The 21,586-nt window shown below is 33.6% G+C and overlaps 1 protein-coding gene and 1 long non-coding RNA gene across 3 annotated transcripts in view; both read left to right on the forward strand.

Annotated features, from left to right (window-relative positions):
- The window catches only part of LOC138903736 (uncharacterized), a 209,418-nt gene that overhangs the window by 73,108 nt on the left and 114,724 nt on the right, over positions 1 to 21,586 (forward strand). The window lies entirely within an intron of this gene.
- LOC104109916 (uncharacterized) lies at positions 14,036 to 21,198 on the forward strand. Of its 2 annotated transcripts, XM_009619303.3 has the most exons (7): positions 14,036 to 14,172; positions 17,718 to 17,796; positions 19,102 to 19,203; positions 19,525 to 19,701; positions 20,014 to 20,112; positions 20,209 to 20,454; positions 20,769 to 21,198. In XM_009619303.3, the coding sequence occupies exons 3-7, from the start codon at positions 19,144 to 19,146 to the stop codon at positions 21,069 to 21,071; spliced, it is 885 nt and encodes a 294-aa protein (XP_009617598.1). In that variant the 5' UTR covers positions 14,036 to 14,172; positions 17,718 to 17,796; positions 19,102 to 19,143; the 3' UTR covers positions 21,072 to 21,198. The 2 variants fall into 2 exon arrangements, with proteins under 2 accessions (XP_009617598.1, XP_009617596.1); XM_009619301.4 differs by lacking the exon at positions 14,036 to 14,172 and having other exon boundaries at positions 17,472 to 17,796.

Raw genomic sequence — 21,586 nt, forward strand, 5'->3', positions numbered from 1 at the left:
ATAAAATAATATACTTTCTACCTAAATAAAAATACAATATATTTAAAAAATTGTATATCGAACATAGTATAAATATACTATATACTATATACTATATATAATCCTCTTAAATCCAATGTTCTTTATTTTGTATATAGATAATAGAGCTCTTAAGTATATTTTGAAAATATGTTTAATGTTATAAATGAGATGAATACATGTGAGTGAGAGGAATGCATTTATCTGTCCATTTAACGTACTTTATATTCATGTACTCAATTAAGAAATATATTAACTTATAACCTTTGAATGTATTTGTACCTTTATAAATAGAGAACTTTTGACCCTATGAAGAACACACCAAGAAAAGAAATAACAAAATCATTCTCCCTCATATATATTTTGTCTCCATTAGTATATTATTTTATTGTGCTCTCATTTTTAACACGTTATCAACACGAGGTTCTAACCAATTGAGGTTATCTGGTTCATCCGAATTTTATCTTCTTCCTAAAAGAGCTAGTCAGTTTTTTTTCCGATTCAGGTATACATTCCTATGTTTATAACGTTTCTATTAGGATCTTCTTTAACCTGCAATTTAATTACCATATGCATAACTTTTTTAAATATGATTATAATAATTGCATTGGTATGAAAAAAATAAGTTTCGGTTAAATTGTTATTTCATTATATAAACTACGAAGAAGTTTAATCCTACACATAAATAAATAAGTATTAAAATTGAATTACAATAATTAGACTAATTAAGCCCACATCCAAATATTGTAATAGAATATGCATTTAGAAGGAATTCTTGCAAAATTTTCAAAAGATTTAAATGTGTCTTCAATAAATTTATCACCTAAGTGTACAAACTAATTAATGACTTTAAAATTAACGACTGAACTATTAGATGAATCGTATTGAATGTTGAAACTTGTTAGAATTGATATCATCTAGTTTTATGCTTACTTAGCTTATTGAAACGTATTCTAAGTAGAACAAAATTATACTAGTGCATATTAATTCAACTTATTTATTCTATGAAAATATACTTGTCTAAAATTTTTGTGGATAATATTAAATACTAATTTATCATCGCACTGCACATAATTATTTATTTGATAATTTTACATATATAATATTAATACACGATTATGTACTGTACTGAATTGATAATAATTCTTGTCATTCTAATTCACTTATTTCTATGATAGTTTTCACTATGTTGAATTTGTCAAAGCTTGAGTTTATGGCACTTGACATCTCTGGGAATAACTATTTTCCATGGGTACTTGATGCTGAAATTCACCTTGACGCTAAAGGTCTTGGTGACACTATTAAAGAAGGAAATGAAGCATCAAGTCAAGATAAGGCGAAAGCCATGATTTTCCTTCGCCATCATCTCGATGAAGGGTTAAAAAGTAAATATTTAACCTTGAAATATCCATTTCAATTATGGACTAGTTTTAAGGAACGATATGACCACCTAAAGGCCACGGTATTGCCAAGAGCTCATCGTGAGTGGATGCACTTACGGCTACAAGATTATAAGACCATAAGTGAATATAATTCTACTGTATATAGGATAATTTCCCAACTAAAATTATGTGGAGAATCTATGAATGATGAGGATATGCTGGAAAAGACTCTTTTCACTTTTTATGCCTCAAATATGGTGTTACAGCAGCAATACCGTGAAAAGGGCTTTAAAAAATATTCTGAGTTAATTTCATGCCTTTTGGTGGCTGAACAACATAATGCCCTTTTAATAAAAAATTATGAAGCCCGCCCCGCTGGATCAACTCTATTTTCAGTAGCGAATCTAGGAACGATAGATCCAAAGTCTGAAAAAAGAAAAAATAATTATCGTGGTCGTATAAATATATGTGGGCGTGGCAAGGGGCGAAATAATAATTGCCATGGTGGTGGTCGTTATAAACAAGAGAACAATAAAGGTTCTCAGAATAATCCTTCAAAAGGCAAAGGTAATGTTTGCCACCGATGTTGTATGAAAAATCATTGGGCACGAATTTATCGTACACCTCAACATTTTGCCAAACTTTATCAAGCATCTATAAAAGGAAAACAAAATAAAGTTGAGATTCACTTGATTTTTTAAAATGATGTTGAGGCGGGCCCTATAAATAATTATGATAAAGTTGAAGCAAACCTTGCCTATACAGATGATATTTTTGAAGGCCTTGCAGATATTACTCATTTAGAAGCCGGAGACTTCTTTGAGTATCATAACTGAAGACTTATTATTGGAAAAAATTATAAGAATAAATGTATTTCTTTTTATGAAGTTCATATTTTGAATAAAACTTTCTATGTTGTCAGTATTTAATTTCATAAATGTAGTTTCTTTTGTTCTTAAATTTTTCAATATTACTTATGATGTATTTTTCTTCTTCTTGAAGAATATGAAAACCTCCCAGTCTTCAGTTGTTCGTATGAACAATAAAGAAGAAATATGTCTTTTGGATAGTGCTACGACGCACACTATATTAAAAGATAAGAGATATTTCGTTTATTTAATTATGAAAAAAGCCAATATCATAACAATATCTGGTAGTACAAAATTAATTGTGGCTCTGGAAGAGCGACTGTATTACTACCAGGAGGAACTATATTGGCTGTTAATAATACATTACATTGTAGTAGGTCTCAAAGAAACTTGTTGAGTTTTAAAGATATTCGCCAAAATGGCTATCATATTGAACCCACCAATGAAGGAAAGGTTGAATACCTTTATATTACTACAATAAAAGCGAAAAAGAAGTATGTGCTTGAAAAGCTTCCCGCATTTCCCTTCGGATTATACTACACTAATATTAGTGTAGTTGAATCACATGCCATAGTAAACAAGGAGTTTACTAATGATTTTATTATTTGGTATGACCGGTTGGGCCATCCTGGTTATAATATGATGCGCAAAATAATTGAGAATTCACATGGTCATTCATTGAAGAACCAGAAGATTCTTCAAACTAAAGAATTCTTTTGTGTTGCATGTTCTCAAGGAAAACTGATTATTAGACCATCAGTAATTAAAGTTGGAGTTGAATCTCCTATATTTTTGGAACATATACATGGTGATATATGTGGGCCCATACACCCTCCATGTGGACCATTCAGATATTATATAGTTTTGATAGATGCATCTATAAGATGGTCACATGTGTGCTTAATATCAACCCGCAATTTGGCCTTTGCGAGGTTACTAGCTCAATTAATAAGATTAAGAGTACAGTTTCCAGATTATGCAATTAAGACACTTCGTCTTGATAATGCTGGTGAATTTACGTCCCAGGCCTTTAATGATTATTGCATATCAACTGGGATAACAATTGAGCATCCAGTTGCTCATGTTCATACTCAAAATGGTCTAGCGGAATCATTGATCAAACGCCTCCAATTAATTGATAGACCAATGCTTATGAGAACAAAACTTCCTATTTCAGCATGGGGCCATGCTATTTTGCATGCAACAACTCTTGTGCGGATGAGACCCACAAGTTATCATAAAGTCTCCCCAATATAATTGGCTTTTGGTCAGGAGCCAAATATTTTCCATCTTAGAATATTTGGATGTGCAGTATATGTTCCAATTGCTCCACCACAACGCACAAAGATGGGACCCCAAAGAAGATTGGGGATATATGTTTGGTATGAATCTCCTTCTATTATAGAATATTTGGAACCTATAACTGGAGATTTATTTATGGCAAGATTTGTTGATTGTCATTTTGATGAATCAGTATACCTAATATTAGGGGGAGAAAATAAGCAGCTACACAAGAAGATAAATTAGAATGTATTATCACTATCTCATTTAGATCCTCGAATAAATCAATGTGAACACGAGGTTCAAAAGATAATTTATTTGCAAAATATTGCAAATCAACTACCTGATGCATTCACTAACCTACCAAGGGTGACTAAGTCACATGTTCCAGCTGCTAATGCTCCTATTCGAATTGATGTCCCGGTTGGAAAATCCATAAATACAAATGAGTCTAAGCCACACTTGAAATGTGGTAGACCAATTGGTTCCAAAGATAAAAATCCTCGAAAGCAAAAAGGAGCAAATGATCTAGGAGATCATAATGTGGATGTAATTGCTCAAAAAGAGCCCTGTGACATAACAAATGATAAGACCTCAGAGGAGGTCCAGATACCTGAAAATAATAAGAATGGAGAGATCTCAATAAGTTATATCTCTATGGCAAAAAGGTGGAACGTAAATAATATTATTGTCGACAACATTTTTGCTTATAATGTTATTTTTGAAATAATGCAATAATATGAGGATCTTGAACCAAGATCTGTCGATGAATGTAGACAGAGAAATGATTGGCAAAAATAGAAAGACGCTATCCACGCAGAATTAGCGTCACTTGAAAAACGTAAAGTATTCGGACGTATAGTCCGAACACTTGAAGGAATAAAGCCAGTGGGATACAAATGAGTTTTTGTGCGAAAACGAAATAATAAAAATGAAGTCGTTAGATATAAAGCACGACTTGTGGAACAAGAATTTTCTCAAAGACCTGGCATTGAGTATATGGAGACATATTCTCCTATGGTGGATGTAATCACTTTCAGGTATCTTATAAATTTGGCAGTCCATAAAAAACTTGATATGCGTCTAATGGATGTTGTCACAGCCTATTTGTATGGCACATTAGACAATAAAATTTATATGAAAATCCCTGAAGGGCTCAAAGTTCCTGAAACTAATAAAAGTTTTCGGAAAACTTGTTCAATAAAGCTTCAAAAATCCTTATATGGATTGAAACAATCAGGGCGAATGTGGGATAATCGCCTGAGTGAGTATTTGCTGAAAGAAGAGTATAAGAATGATCCAATTTGTCCTTGTGTATTTATAAGAAGGTCTGGATCTTAATTTGTTATAATTGCTGTGTATGTTGATGATCTAAATATCATTGGAACTTCTGGGGAACTTTCAAAAGCCGTGGACTGTTTGAAGAAAGAGTTTGAAATGAAAGATCTTGGAAAGACAAAATTTTGTCTTGGTCTACAAAATTAAGCATATGAAAGATGGAATTTTTGTCCTTCAATCAACTTATACCGAAAAGATCCTAAAGTATTTTTATATGGATAAAGCATATCCATTGAGTACCCCGATGGTTGTGAGATCACTTGATATAAATAAAGATCCATTTCGACCTCATGAAAATGATGGAGAGTTTCTTGGTGATGAAACTCCATATCTTAGTGCAATTGGGGCACTAATGTATCTTGCAAATAATACTCGACCAGATATAACTTTACAGTAAGTTTATTAGCAAGATTTAGTTTCTTTCCAACAACAAGACACTAGAATGGTGTTAAGCATATTTTTAGATACCTCAGAGGGACTATTGATATGAGATTATTTTATTCTTATGAATCCGATTCACAATTGATTGGTTATGCAGATGCAAGTTATTTATCTGACCCACTTAAAGACCGATCTCAAATAGGCTATCTATTTACTTGTGGGGGTATAACTATTTCATGGTATTCAACAAAACAAACTTTAGCTGCTATATCTTCCAATCATGCAGAGATAATAGCTATTCATGAAGCTAGTCGAGAATGTGTATGGTTGAGATCAGTGACTCAACATATTCAACAATTGTGTGGTCTTTCTTTAAAAACGAAGATTACAACGATATTGTATGAAGACAATGTTGCTTGCATAGCTCAACTTAAAGGAGGATATATCAAAGGAGACAGAACAAAGCACATTTCACCAAAATTCTTTTTCAGACACGATATTCAGCAAAATGGTGAGATAGATATTCAACAAATCCGTTCAAGTGACAATCTAGCAGATTTATTCACTAAGGCGTTGCCAACATCAACATTTGAGAAGTTGAGACATAAGATTGGAATGCGTCGTCTCCGAGATATCAAATAAAGCTTTCATCAAGGGAGTATAATACGCGCTGTACTCTTTTTTTCTTAACCAAGGTTTTGTCCTAATTGGGTTTTCCTGGTAAGGTTTTTAATGAGGTAACACTCAATGCATATTACAAGATATGTGTACTCTTTTTCTTTCACTAGGCTTTTTCCCACTGGGTTTTCCTAGTAAGGTTTTAACGAGGCACATTATCTTTTAAATGGACATCCAAGGGAGAGTGTTATAAAATGAGATGAATGCATGTGAATGAGAGGAATGCATTAGTCTGCCCATTTAACGTACTTTGTATTCATGTACTCAATTAAGAAATACATTAACTTATAACCTTTGAATGTATTTGTACCTTTATAAATAGGGAACTTTTGACCCTATGAAGAACACACCAAGAAAAGAAATAACAAAATCATTCTCCCTCATATATATATTTTGTCTCCATTAGTATATTATTTTATTGTGCTCTCATTTCTTAACATTTAATGTATTCATATATACTATATGCGTATATTATGGTACTTAGTATATAGTCCTCAAATCCATCTATAGTCCTCATAAAAACGATGTTTTCTTTACACACACATATATAATTTAGTATTTTGCCTAAAATCCTTGATACCACGTGATTAAATATTGTCATTTTCAAATGAAAACATTAAATCATAGCAACGTCTCGGAAAAATAAATTCAAGAATGTCAATTTCTATGTATTTAACAATTGATTGACTTTAATAGCGAACAAAAGAAATAAAAAGAGGAAGAAAAGAATACCATTAAACCCAACACCAATTTTGACACCAAATACCATTTTAGTGTAAGATTTGGTATTTTTTTACTCCAACCCAACATCATTTTTACACTATTTTGGTATGTGAATAGTGTTACACCAAATTTGGTGTAACACTATTCATCAACACCCTTACTATTCATCATTATTTTATTATATAACACTTTTAATTTAACATATTATAATTTTGTAATTACATATAGTTTTTATGTAATATCTTTATAATATTAATTTTATATTTTAATTTTGGCGTATAATTTTTATAAATTATTTTTTGTATATTTTATTTTTATATAAAATTATAAGTTAATTTTATTATAAGTTATAATTGTATAAAAATATATAACCATCAAAAAAATGAAAAGTGCAAATCTGAAATATAATATGTTGTTAATAAATAACATAATGTTCATTGATTATCATAAAAATAAATATTTAATACAGTAGCGACTGACATAGATTAAAATTAAAAATATATTAAATAACATAATGGGATGAGAAAATTACAACAATAATCTAGTACTCTAGAAGGCCGCTTCCAGATCCACCAATATCATTAAAATATCGAGTATATGGGGCAGAGGATTATTGTGGTTGTGACCGTTAAAATTATTGACTTCTTTTATCCATTATTCGTTTGTATTCTTGTCGAATAAATTCACGAATATTTGGATCATCAATAGAATCTAAATTCGACAATAAAATTTTATTTTCTTCTTTAAATTCTTTTAGTTTCAAAGCTCTATCTTTTATCTCCATATCTCATTGCCTGCCTGCACATTGACTTTGCCAACAATTCAACAAGCTGAGTGTTTTCTAATTGGATCATTTTCATAGCCGATGAAAAACCTTCATTGATTTTTCTCTTCAATTTTGCTTTCTTCACCCGGTCATTGTGATGATGTGGAATCACCTGCAAGATCCTCATTCAAATTTAGTGAAAATGATGATAAGTTAGGAGATGATATTAGAGGTGAATCAGGAGTAGGAGTCTCAGACTCCGATAAAATATAAGAAGAGCCTTGCTTTCAGACTTTTTTTCTTCCAGTATCGACATCTTTAAACTTCTCGAAATCCTTCAACATATCCCACACATGATCAAATTTAAAACCTTTTTTGTAGTTCGGATCTTGCATAAGTAAACTTTTTGCTTGATTAATCTGTAATATTTTAAATAAAATATTAGAAAAATTGTAAGTAAATATATACAAATAAAGTATAAGTAATTATAATTTTTTTTTGCACTTCATAATGCATTAATAGAGCATTTATGAGAGAAACATACTAATTTTGTAAGTTGAATATTTATGTAAAAATTCGACAATAAATTTTATCATAATGTAATATTTATTTAATTTTTTCTTATCAATGATTTTATTTTTATTTGAATTATACATTAATATGTATAATGTATAATATTTGCTTATAATTTATATTATTCAAAAATTAAAGGTATAAAATAATTTTATATTAAATGGTTATATAAGAAAGAAATATGAATTATATGGGATAAATATGTAAAAAAAAAGAAAAAAGAAAGGATTTATTTTATAAAGAAAATAATATAATATAGAAGAGAGAGAGGAATATAAAAGGAATATTCCTTTTTGATGTTAAAAAAATAGTGTAATGGGTTGAAGTTAATTTGCATCTTTTTGTTGTAAGTAAATGGTGCAAGGGTTGAAGATGCCCTTAAAGAGAATGAGTGTGTTGTGATAAGTTTGAAATAGGTTGAATATTGCACCATTTAGTTATTGAATGCAAAAATTAAGGAGTCAATACTATTAACTTAATTAAGAGAGAGATATGAAATGTTGTAGATTTTAAAAAAATTGTATTGTATGTAATATTCTGAAAATAGTTGTAACTTATTTAAATAAGTACTAAATAAGTTGTATTCTGTGTAAATTATAGTTAAGGGGATGAGAATTTGTAAATAATTTCAATTTGTATAAGAAAAAGGTTTTATTTAAGTCCATGAGAAATGATTCAAGAGTACGTTTTCAAAGCTAAACGAATCAGCTTGTTGGGTGGAAATTTATCTTGCTTTTGATTTAGCTTTTTTGGACGAATTCGTTTTGATAATGTTACCAAGGTTCTGTCTCTCTCTTTTAATTAATGTTTCGGTTAAGTTGTCTTCAAAATAAAGGAACGATTAGACTGTTTTAGCAATCAATTTTTTTTTTCGTTATTGGCAGATTCGATACTAACAAGATGATGAAATTTTCAAAATGTTACCAGTCTTCCTTGAGTTTGATGGTTGACTGAATGCTAATGTTTCCAAGTCTTCCACTAGATGAAGTGTTCAAAACTGGTATGAAGATCCATTAAAGAAATTCTAAAAATACAATAACAATAACAATATATTTAGTGTGATCACAAAAGTAGGCACATCCATATTGTTACGCGGCGCCTTCCTGAGATTTCTTGGAAGGGCGACGTAAGACTAAGCAATCGATGTCAGTGCGGTTGTTATCCGCCAACTGAGGTCCCCTCCGTACGCTAGACGAGATTGTCAGTACCGTACGGGAAAATCGATGTCGTGAACAATTGAGAGAACTGAAATGAGCAATTGAGAATGAAAGCTGATTGCATTAATTAATGAAAGCTATTACAAAAGACTACGTGGTGTCGGGGGGGGGAGGGGGGGAGGAGGAGGAGAGATACCAGTACAGAGAAATATTTGCTTGCTTGAATGTTTGATCCCCCTTAATAATGCTTAAAAAAAAAAAACCAAAGTTACATACTTGCTGGACCTATAAAAGCCGTAGAAGCACACTGAAAGAAAATGAAGTAAACCTACTCTATAATTATAATGAAAAGGACTTAGTCTTCTACAAGGTAGAAGCAAGTCCGTTGGCAGCAACTTTGTCTTGAGCATCAGGGTCTGCGCGCGCGGTGCTGTCGGCGTACGCGATACTATTTGTATCTGCCTGCGGCTGGGCGCTAGCACTTGGCATAAGGGTCTGCGCGCGCGACATTGTTGGTGCGCGCGACGTTGTTGGAATCTGTATGCGATCAGGCACTGGCAAGGAATCAGGATCTGCGCGCGCGACACTGTCCGTGCGCGCGGCGCTGTTGGCAGCATGATGGTCTGTGCGCGCGGCACTGTTGGTAATTTGCTAGCCGCTGGGCGCTCAGTGGGGAGACAAAGGCACATGCACGCGTGTCACTTGGCGCTGCCGAGACTACGGGACGACCGTGGCGCTGGGCGTTGAGAGGCTTGCCAGGACGCCACGAGGCGCGTCCAAGGGGTCATGGGGCATGGCTGGAAAAAAGCCCATAACATTCTCCCCCACCTGAGTTGGCGATGTCCTTGGAGCCTTACCTGCAAGATGATGATTGATCAGACTCTTGTTGGCTTGGAGGTCTGTTTCCCTCTGTCTTGTGAGGTGGCTTTGTGAATGATGTTCCATGTCTTTCTGAAAAGATTTTAGGCGGCTGACATGGAAGACTAGATGGATTTTCCACCAGGCTGGGGTATTTACTTGGTATGTGGCTTTTCCAATGCGTCTTTCAACAGACAAGGGTCCGATGTATTTTTTGCAATAGGTGAGGGTCATGAGTCCTCTCTGCAAACAAGTACCGCTTTGGGATTCTTACCATTGCTTTGTCTTCTGCTTGATGTTGGACAAAGCGAAGGTTTTGCTCGGCATACCTCTTTGACCTCTCTTGGTCTTTGACAAGATAGCTTCGCACTATCTCCAAAGTTTGTTCCCATTCCTTTGAGAAACTGGCAGTTCGAGGCAATTTTGGCATGTCTGATGCATTCATAGTCTGTGAGAGTAGCGGTTGCTATCCGGTAACAATTTCAAAAGCGCTTTTGTTTGTACTGGAGCACTTTTGTGAATTGAAACACAGTTGAGCAACATCCAGAAACTTCACCCAATTATTCTGTGATCCGATTACAAAGTGGCAGAGATATTCCTCCGGCATGTCATTGAATCGTTCTGTTTGGCCATCTGCTTGTTGATGAAAGTTTGAGTTGTGACTCAATTTGGATCCGAGGCACCTGAAGAGATGGGTCCAAAATTTTCTAGTGAAGCGTGAGTCACAGTCACTAATGATGTCTTTGGGCAGGCCCCAATATTTGACAATATGAGAGAAGAAGAGTCGAGCTGTATCTTTCGCCGATATGTTCTATGGGGCTGCTATGAAGGTGGCATACTTGGAAGCCCGACCTACCACAACCAAGATGGTTTCAAGATCTCCGATCTTGGGTAATCATGTGATGAATTTTAGGGAAACACTTTCCCAAGGTCTCTTTGGGACAGGTGGTGGCTCCAAGAGTCCCGTTTGCACTGAGCGATCCGACTTGTCCTTCTGGCATGCTTGATAAGTCTTCACACACTGAGGGGCGTCATCAGTCATTTGAGGCTGATGATATGATGTTTGATTCTGGATGTTGAGGGTAGTCGGAACCATAGGTTCAAGTCTTTTGACTCCTTTCTTCGACTGCATGGCCGGGATGTTTTCAAGGGCCATCGTTATGGGTATGCATGGTATAATGCGGGGTTTGGCCTCGTTTTCTCCCATCATCAAAAGCATGTTGGCATATGGTTCCAGTATGGTGTTGGTTTGCCTCAGGAATTCCAATCCCACTATCAGTTCGAAGTCATCTATGATTGTTATGCGTAGGTTGAATCTTCCTTCGTATGGACCAAGCTTCATTGGCACTTTTTTGGCTATTCCACTCACTGGCTGAGGTGGTGAGTTGATACCTTTGACAAGACCCCTACTCTTTTGCACAACTAGACAGAGGCGCTCTACCTAAGTCGAGGCTAAGTAGTTATGGGTAGCACCCGTGTCTATCATTTCCCGAATGGTTATGCTGTTTACTTTCATTTTGACGAACATTAGGGTCCTCTCTTGTGTGGTAGGAGGCCTCTTATCCGCCTTCTTTTTCCCTTTCTTGGCGATTGGGCATGCGTTCTTCTTAGGGTTACCAATATTCGTTCTTGCTAAGGTATCAAGGATGAAGCCAACAATTGCATTGAAGACACCTACTTGCTCTGAGTCATCTGCATCGTCATCTGACTCATCTTCAACAGTCTGATGAGCATTGATCTGTGTACGTGGGCATTGATTATTAAAATGTTCCCCGCCGTAATGACGACATTCTGAAGGGGGATTTCTCCACTGATTGTTGTTGATGGATGCAACACTGTTGCTGCTTGAGGAAGGAGTCTTAGATTTGGATGCCATTCGATCTCCTCCATTTCCGCTAGGGCCACCATTGCTAGGTTGGCTCCTATTGTATCCCCCTCGGACAAGCGGCTGAGGCCTATCCTTCTGAGTTTCCATATGATAATCCCCAAGGCATTCTGCAGCTTGGATCGCCTTGGGCAGGGTATCTGCCATTTGTCTTTGCAGCTCCATATGAGCATGAGGTTTCAAACCTTCTATGAATGCGAATAGTTTGTCTTTGTCCCCCATATCCCGTATGTTTAGCATGAGCGCGGAGAATTCCCGCACGTAATCCCTCACTGACCTGTTCTGGCGGAGTTCCCGCAGCTTCCTCCGTGCATTGTATTCCATGTTTTCGGGGAAGAGCTGCAGGCGTATGGCTGCCTTCAGTTCTGCCCATGTCTTGAGAGTATCTTCCCTGGCCCTAATGACTTTATATTTCACTCGCCATCAGATTTTAGCATCACCCTGAAGATACATGGAAGTCACCCTGTCTGCCTCTAGTTCCCGATGGGATAAATCCTCGGTGCGCTCCTGTTGGAGGTCCTCGAAGTTTCCATGAATTTTGGCTGCCACTATAGTTGCCGTTTGCTGGTCTCCTTCAGAGTCGCTACTGGTGTTTGCTATATCAACTTCGGCCTGCCACATTCTGCGGTCCAGGTCGTCCAACCTTTGCACTAGGCTGGTTCTTAGATCAGGCACCGTATCCACGATGGGCCGTAATACGTCAGTCGTCTCTTCAAGGACCGCGATGCGATCCCCATAATTCACCATGGCCAGAAATGGTGGTAATTGCAATGTGTTCCCTCATCCGATGTCGAGCCTAGGCTCTGATACCAACTATTATGCGGCGCCTTCCTGAGATTCCTTGAAAGGGCGACGTAAGGCTAAACAACCGATGTCAGTGTGGTTGTTGTCCGCCAACTGAGGTCCCCTCCGTACACTAGACGAGATTGTCAGTGCCGTACGAAAAAACCGATGTCGTGAGCAATTGAGAGAACTGAAATGAGCAATTGAGAATGAAAGTTGATTGCATTAATTAATGAAAACTATTACAAAAGACTACGCATTGTCGGGGGAGGGGGGAGGGGACATCAGGACAGAGAAATGTTTGCTTGCTTGAATGTTTGAATGCTTGATCCCCCTTAATAATGCTTAAAAAAATAAACCAAAGTTACATGACTTGACCTATAAAAGCTGTAGAAGCACACTGAAAGAAAATGAAGTAAAACTACTCTATAATTACAATGAAAAGGACTTAGTCTTCTACAAGGTAGAAGCAAGTCCGTTGGCAGCAACTTTGTCTTGAGCATCAAGGTCTGTGCACACAGTGCTGTCGGCGCGCACGACACTATTTGTATTTGCCTGCGGCTGGGCGCTGGCACTTGGCATAAGGGTCTGCGCGTGCGGCATTGTTGGTGCGCGCGACACTGTTGGAATCTGTCTGAGATCGGGCGCTGGCAAGACATCAGGATCTGCGCGCGCGGCGCTGTTCGCAGCATGCTGGTCTGTGCGCGCGATACTGTTGGCATTTGCCAGCCGCTGGGAGCTGGCGAGGACTATCGGTGGGGCGATAGAAGCTCATGTACGCTTGTCACTTAGCGCTGCCGAGACCACGGGGCCGACCGTGGCGCTGGGCGTTGAGAGGCTTGTGAGGATGCCACGTGGCGCATCTAAGGGGTCATGGGGCGTGGCCGGAAAGAAGATCAATATTCTTTATTTTCAGAAATTTATACTTTTTTCTTTGATTTTTTGTTTCATAAATTAAATACATCGTAATAATATTCATGTATTTCTTATAAAAATTATGCACTTGTTAATACGAGGTAATGCGCAACACACTTATTACAAGAATAAGTATATATTAGAAAGATGAACTTTGATTCGTCATGTTTTCACTTATTAAATTGAATATGGTCCAAAGTCGCACATCCATACACATGCTCCATTATTGTATCTTGATAGTGGAATCTGATGCTTCCCACTCATGACCTAATTCTTAATTTTTCTTCACTTCCTATTTCAACATTGACAAATTCCTGGTCTCTAGAAAAGTAGAGTATAAACAAATACTAATAGTAAGAAATAGTGGAAATTGATGGAGATAGGACGCAAAACTTTTCTTATCTTCCACAATTTCCAACTCATTTGTCAGGATTTTTCAACTCATTTGTTAGGATTTTTCTTGGATGTCTTCTGTCTTTCGGCAGTTTTGTCCAAATCCATCACTATCTTTATTTCTTCTTTCATTGGTTCTGGAACAGAGGAAGAGTAAGAGAAGACTCCACATGTAAGTGAGGCAGAAAAAAAATCGCAACGATTAGACTCCAATCTTGATCTTTTCTTCTTTCTCTTTATCTTTTAAAAACATAAAAATACAAGGTAAGACCGTTCCTGAGATCCAATGTGATCTCATTCTTCCCAAAATATAGCGCATAACGAAACTTAATACACCCGTTGTTCTTTTAAGTAAACATATGCATGAATGCTAACTAGTATTATGCATGTCTCAATCAGCTATTTTTTTTTTTCGTTGAGACATTGCACTTGCATCTAGACAAGTATTACAGCTGAAAAATATTAGATTGGAGGTATAAAGAAAATACTTATTTCGGGCATTTTTAGAGAAGATTTCTTATATATATCTAAAAAGGTCGAAAAACTAAAATAAACTAAGATGCTGATGACACTGAATTTCAATTTGATTCTAACTTTAGAACTTGTGATTTTCTTTTTCTTCTTTATATTACGCGTGATTTTCTAATCAGATTAAAATTTATTTAGCCGTTCTATATATATATTTCATTGGGTTGATATGTTAGTGAATAGCTGGGGAAAGGAAAGTAAAAGAGGGAAGGGCGATAAAGGGATTGAAACATTTTTTCACTATTAGATATCACTATGCGCGGTTAATATTAATTTAATTATATTGTGATCGGGCTTGTTTGAACATATTATATCATATTGGTTTAATAAATTTGAATTGTCATCTTATTTTTCAATATAATACATTAAATTAAATGGACTTATATAGTCATTGAATAACTTTTTTGTTCTATATTCTTTATTCTATTATCCAATGTTTAGCATTTTTATATTGTTAATAGAAATTTTTTATTAGCAAATTACTTTGTTTAATATTTTTGTCTGCTCGCTTTCTTTTTTTAATATAAGAGAAGATATATATTTTATTAATATTAAAATATTTTTTTTTTAAATTTTATTCTGTTGTTGTCAATAATATTATGTGAATTTTAATGAATAAAATCTCTATTAAATTAAAAAGAGTTGTATAGTCATTGAATAACTTTTTTGTTATGTATTTTTCTTTCTTTATTTATTATATTATCCAATATTTAATATAATTGCATTGTTAGTAGAAATTTTTATTAGCATATTACTTTGTTTAATAGTTTTGTCCACTACTTTATTTTTGTAATATAATAGAAGATATATATTTTATTACTCTTGAAATATTTTTTTATTTTAAATTTATTCTAATGTTCTCAATAATATTGTCTGAATTTTAATGAATAAAATCTCTATTAAATTAAAGAGACTTGTATAGTCATTGAATAACTTTTTTGTTCTATATTTTTCTTTATTATACTTATCCAATATTTAGTATTTTTACATTGTTAATAGAAATTTTTATTAGCATATTACTTTGTTTAATATTTTTATCTACTATTTATTTTTGTAATATAATAGAAGATATATATTTTATTACTCTTGAAATATTTTTTATTTTAAAATTTATCCTATTGTTCTCAATAATATTATCTAAATTTTAATGAATAAAATCTCTATTAAATTAAAAAGAGTTGTATAGTCATTGAATAACTTTTTTGTTATGTATTTTTCTTTATTATATTATCCAATATTTAGTATTATTTCATTGTAAATAGAAACTTTTATTAGCATATTACTTCTTTTAATATTTGTATCTACTACTTTTTTTTTATAATAAAATGAAAGATATATATTTTATTACTGTTGAAATATTTTATTATTTTAAATTTTATCCTATTATTCTCAATAAAATTATCTGAATTTTAATGAATAAATTTTTTATTAAATTAAAGAGACTTATATAGGCATCAAATAACTTTTTTTATTTTGTATTTTTCTTTATTATATCATCCAATGTTTAGTATTATTACATTGCTAATAAAAACTTTTATTAGCATATTACTTTATTTAAATTTTTGTATGCTACTTTATTTTTATAATATATTTTTCTTTATTATTTTATCCAATATTTAATATTACTGTATTGTAAATAGAAACTTTTATTAGCATATTACTTCGTTTAATATTTTTGTCTACTACTTTCTTTTTATAATAAAATGAAAGATATATATTTTATTATTGTTGAAATATTTTATTATTTTAAATTTTATCCTATTGTTCTCAATAAAATTATCTGAATTTTAATGAATAAAATTTTTATTAAATTAAAGAGACTTATATAGGCATCGAATAACTTTTTTTGTTTTGTATTTTTCTTTATTATATTATCCAATATTTAGTATTATTGCATTGCTAATAGAAACTTTTATTCGCATATTACTTTATTTAAATTTTTGTATGCTACTTTCTTTTTATAATATAATAGAAGATATATATTTTTATATTTTATATTTTATTCTATTATTCTCAATAATATTTTTGAATAAATAAACTTTATACTTTTGAAAAGAAAAACAAAAATTATTAAAAATTAATTAGTTAATAACTAATTATTAACTACTTATGCCATGTGGCTTTTTTCTAGACTGCCACTTGGCTTAGGGAGAAGATTTTTTTCTCTTTTTTTAATAATATATAGATTATTGCAGAAGAGCAAAATATGCAATAAAATATAATTTTCTACACCATTGATCGAAAAATTAATATTTAGGCAAAGTCGTTTTATTATAGAAATTAGGGGAAAATTTTCAAGGGAAAGAGATAAAATTTACACAAGTATTCTTTTGCAGTCAACAAATTATAGGAAAGACAGATTGTGAGCAATAATATTCAGAAAGTCAATAGAACTCCAAATCATTTATTCCAGTTTGAATATGTCATGTTGACCGCGGAAATTAATATTATTGATTTATTTCATTTTGGAAGGTACCAAATTTTTTAGCACCGCTCTATTTCTTTTAGTCTAATGTGCTAAGTTTGTTTTGTCATAATTTTCCAACCACAACTTAATATGTTCTTTCACTATCATTAATATAATTAACTTAATATCTTAAATTGCGCGATCAGTGAACATAGCCTTATAAGATGGAACGATTGACATAGTGCTAATTTGACTTCTACAATATATTAATGATTGTAGAATTTATTAAAATAATAGTTGAAAAATAGTGTGTGTGTATATATATATATATATATATATATATATATATATATATATATATATATATAATTTTTTTTTATAATGATTTTGAAAAATTCTGAAGTTCCAAAAATTAAATACAAATAAAATAATATGAAATATTATATGAGATTCCAAAATAGAAACAGTATACTGTATCATGAATTTAAAAGAGTATATGAAAAATTATAAAGGTGGAAACTTCCCTGAAAACTTTCATTTTATAGATCTAAATGCCATGTGGCGGCTATGACTTGTACCATGTTACATCCCAGGATCTAAACGAGTACAACAACCATATGTTCAAACGAGGACCTTTATTTTTAATGTTAATTGTAAAATCTGTTTGTCCTTTTTCTGTTATTGCTTTGCATTTCTCTTAGAAAATATTCACATATATACACACACACTTAATATATATACTCTTGACTCTGCTCTTTGTATGTGTCTGAGGGAGAAACCAGCTAGTCATAACTGAAGTTGCATGACATATTTCTTGATAGAAGAGCTGAAAATCCCACCATTCTGTTTTCTTCTCCCCAGGTACGACATGAATTAACTAATATTCACTGTCTTTGATTCAATATATAGTTAAACACCTCTAAAAAATGCATATATGGTGTGTGCTTATTGTCTGTATTCACTGTCTTAAAATCTTGAATCTGCCTATGAGTATTGCAGTTGATGGATCTATTGATTGTTTGCTCTTTGTCTCTTTGAATGTGTTGATTTATGTGAGTGATTCTCATGTTGGGTAATTGTTTTTGGTTTCAAACAGACAGTAATAAAAGGCAAAAGCTAGATTTGGGATATATAACTGTTCTAATCTGGAGTCTGTTAGTGCCAAAGTTTTGACTTTTTTCATCAGCCAAAAGAATTGGTTACTATATTGTATTCAAGAAAGGTGCATCTTCTCTTTCACAAATTTACCATTCTGTTGTAGGTAGATTATGGAGTAAAAATGACCACAAGCTTTCTATGTATCGATCAGAAAGTTTTAGTTGGTCTACTATCTAACTTTACTTATCTGACTTTGACCTTGTGACATAGGTGAATGGCTGATTGTTTGTGCCTTAAATCACCAATTGGAGAGAAAATGACCTGTCCCTGTAAAGAGGAAAGCTATTCAATAATGTTGCAACAATATAATTTGTAGAAAATTAGCAGGGTTTGTTGATTAAAACTAGTTTCACATTCCTACATGCTTCTGGTTAGACACACGACAGAGGGCTTGTAGTACTCCCTTTGATTGATCTGGCATTTTCTTCGCTTAGGTTGTGAATCACCTACTAAAGATGCAGGCTATGTTGCTCGGACACTCCGAAATCGTTATCGGATGTATTTTTGGAGGATCCGACACGAGTGCGGCCTCATTTTGGAGAGTCCATGCAACATAGGATGCAGGTGTGCACGTCTTATTTGAGACTGCTTGGGTACCAAAAGTCATGTCATAGGCTCAAATCATACATAGTGTGGGTTTTTTCTTTTTAGATTGAACATAATGGAATAGATTCATTCAGTAATTTTCATATTAAGTGTGACTCAGCAGTAGCATAGGCTTGAAAAAATGAAATGCAAATTCTTTTAGCTCTACTTATGTCATGGTAATTTAAAGCATCATTTGTATGGAATTTCATTTATGAAATGTATTTGCAGATAGGAAATCTTATGACTGTCAAATAGAATTAAGTTTCAGCTGCACTATGTTTCTTTACTTCCAAGTAAAACCTGTTCCCTTTGTCTAGTTTTATTTATGAAAATGCATTTGTTGGCACATGGGAATTCAATGCTATAAGTAGTCGATTGGTTAAAAGTCCTCACCTTGTTTATATGGGTTTTTCTGTACAGTTAAATCACAAGTATTAGACACCAGTAGCGGTAGCATTTAACATGTTTCGTCGCAAGAGCCATTCCCATTGTGATCAAGGGGGTGAGGATCAACAGCACAAGGTAACCAACTGTTGAAAAATTTATATTTGTACGCCATGTTTTCTGTTTCTCAGTGTTCCTTCAATAAATTCATTCTTTCAAACTTCAATTGCAACATGCTTCTGGAAAATCTTGTACTTTGCTTATATACTTTAACTAGTCTTTTCCTTTTTAAAAGATGCATAGTAGCTGCTATAAAAGCTTATCATGGTAAAGTTTGAAAGAGGATGATGCTGTTTTCTGCATATCTTCTTGATACTTCTGAGCAGTTGTGAACGTATTCTAACTATCAAATCTGTCTGCTTTTAACTTGTTCTAATGAGGCTGTTAATTTTATTGCAGGTTAAGGAGCTTCGGACTTCCTTGGAGCCACTATCAGGGCTCAGCTTACAGTACTGCAGTGATGCATGTTTAAGGAGATATTTGGAAGCGCGGAACTGGAATATGGATAAATCAAAGAAGATGTTGGAAGAGTCCCTAAAATGGAGGTCAACTTTTAAGCCTGAGGAAATCCACTGGGTAAGAAAAGAGATAAGTTTGTATGCTGTGGTCATAAATTGAAGAAAACAGAACTGCATGATAAACCATTTGTTGTGATTTTGCATACATGAAAGATTTGACATTTTTGTGACTGTCTCCTTTATATCTATTTACCAACGATTTGTTTGTCGTAGTTAATCGTGTTGGCAATAGATGGTTATTAAGTATGTATACAGTGTTTTGAGTGATCTGCCTTTCCATCTGTAGATTAGATTTTGCTGTAGATTTTTGTCTCTAAACTGCTGGTACTTTTGTATGTACTGACCATATAATGCTATTGCAATTTGTTAGAATGAAGTTGCAATTGAAGGGGAGACAGGGAAGGCTTTCAGAGCAAATTTTCATGACCGCGATGGGAGGACCGTTCTTATCTTGAGACCAGGAATGCAGGTGATGTAAAAGCAAGTTCAAGTTTTCAAACTGTCTTATTGTAACTGCTGAGATATTCTTGAATCAGGGTTTTACAGTTCTTGCTTATATTTTCAGAATACAACATCAATAGACAACCAGATGAAGCATTTAGTGTATCTGATAGAGAATGCCATTCTTAATCTTCCAGAAGGTCAAGAGCAAATGGCTTGGTTAATAGATTTCACAGGATGGTCTTTAACCAATAATGTTCCCATCAAATCTGCTCGTGAGACGGTCAATATTTTGCAAAACCACTACCCTGAAAGACTTGCTATAGCATTTCTGTACAACCCTCCGCGGATTTTTGAAGCATTTTGGAAGGTTTGATCTGAATCTTTTCTTTTTCTTTCACCTCTTACCCGTTACTTGATCAAACCAAAAACCATGCAAAACTTTCAATTCTTCAAATTAATCAGTAATTTCAAGTGTTCTAACATTGCAGATTGTATTATGTTTACTGTTTTAAAAGGCCAAAGCCTACATTGTAGATACCAGCATATATCATTGACAGCCTAAGACTGCATTTTCCACTTGAGAAAAACACTGAGTTCATTACTTCTTTTAGGAAGTAGAGATGTATTCAATAAATGATCTTACCTTTTATTAATGCTGATCTTCTTTTTTTCTTGTTCCAGATAGTCAAATATTTTCTGGATACCAAAACATTTCAGAAGGTCAAATTTGTTTATCCAAAGAACAAGGATAGTGTGGAACTGATGAAGTCATACTTTGACATGGATAATTTACCAACTGAGTTTGGAGGAAAAGCAACTTTAAACTATGATCATGTGGAGTTCTCAAGGAAAATGGTTCAAGATGATATGAAAGCTGCCAAGTTTTGGAGTTTTGACAAGCACCACCCTGAAACTAATGGCTACTCTGCAGCAGAGGTTACTCCAAAGCCTGAATGTATTGCTCCACCTGCCATAGCTACTTAGATGCTTTGCTAGAGTACCAGCTTATTGTTCTGTGTCTTAACTTGAGTTAAATATATTACAAGAAATGTAAGATCTTAAAAAATGCACTTCCAGATCATGCAATAAAAGTTAAGTGATTTTGTTTCCATTTGTTTAAGTCTTGATCTATTGAATTACCTAGTACCTGTGCTAGTAGGAGGTACCATGTACTCGATGAATTAGTCGAGATATACACAACCCGAACAACTACCTTCATAATATAAAAAATGAAAGAATAAGAAATAAATAAATGAATAAATGACAGAGCAAAGGAAAGAAGGGAGGAATGAAGAATGTCCCAACTTATAGCCTTGGCCTAGCTTCCCCAAGACAAAAGTGCTTTTTTCTTCAAAAAAAACAAAAAGTACTTTTTTTCTTAATTTGAGGTGTTTGGCCAAGCTTATAGCCTGTTTGGCACGCCGGAGAAATCAGTTTATTTTGAGAAGTGCTTTTGAAAAAAGTACTTTTGGAGAGAAGCAGTTTGTGTTTGGCTAATC

Source organism: Nicotiana tomentosiformis, chromosome 12 (genome assembly GCF_000390325.3).
Source record: "Nicotiana tomentosiformis chromosome 12, ASM39032v3, whole genome shotgun sequence".
NCBI classification, from domain to species: Eukaryota; Viridiplantae; Streptophyta; class Magnoliopsida; order Solanales; family Solanaceae; genus Nicotiana; species Nicotiana tomentosiformis.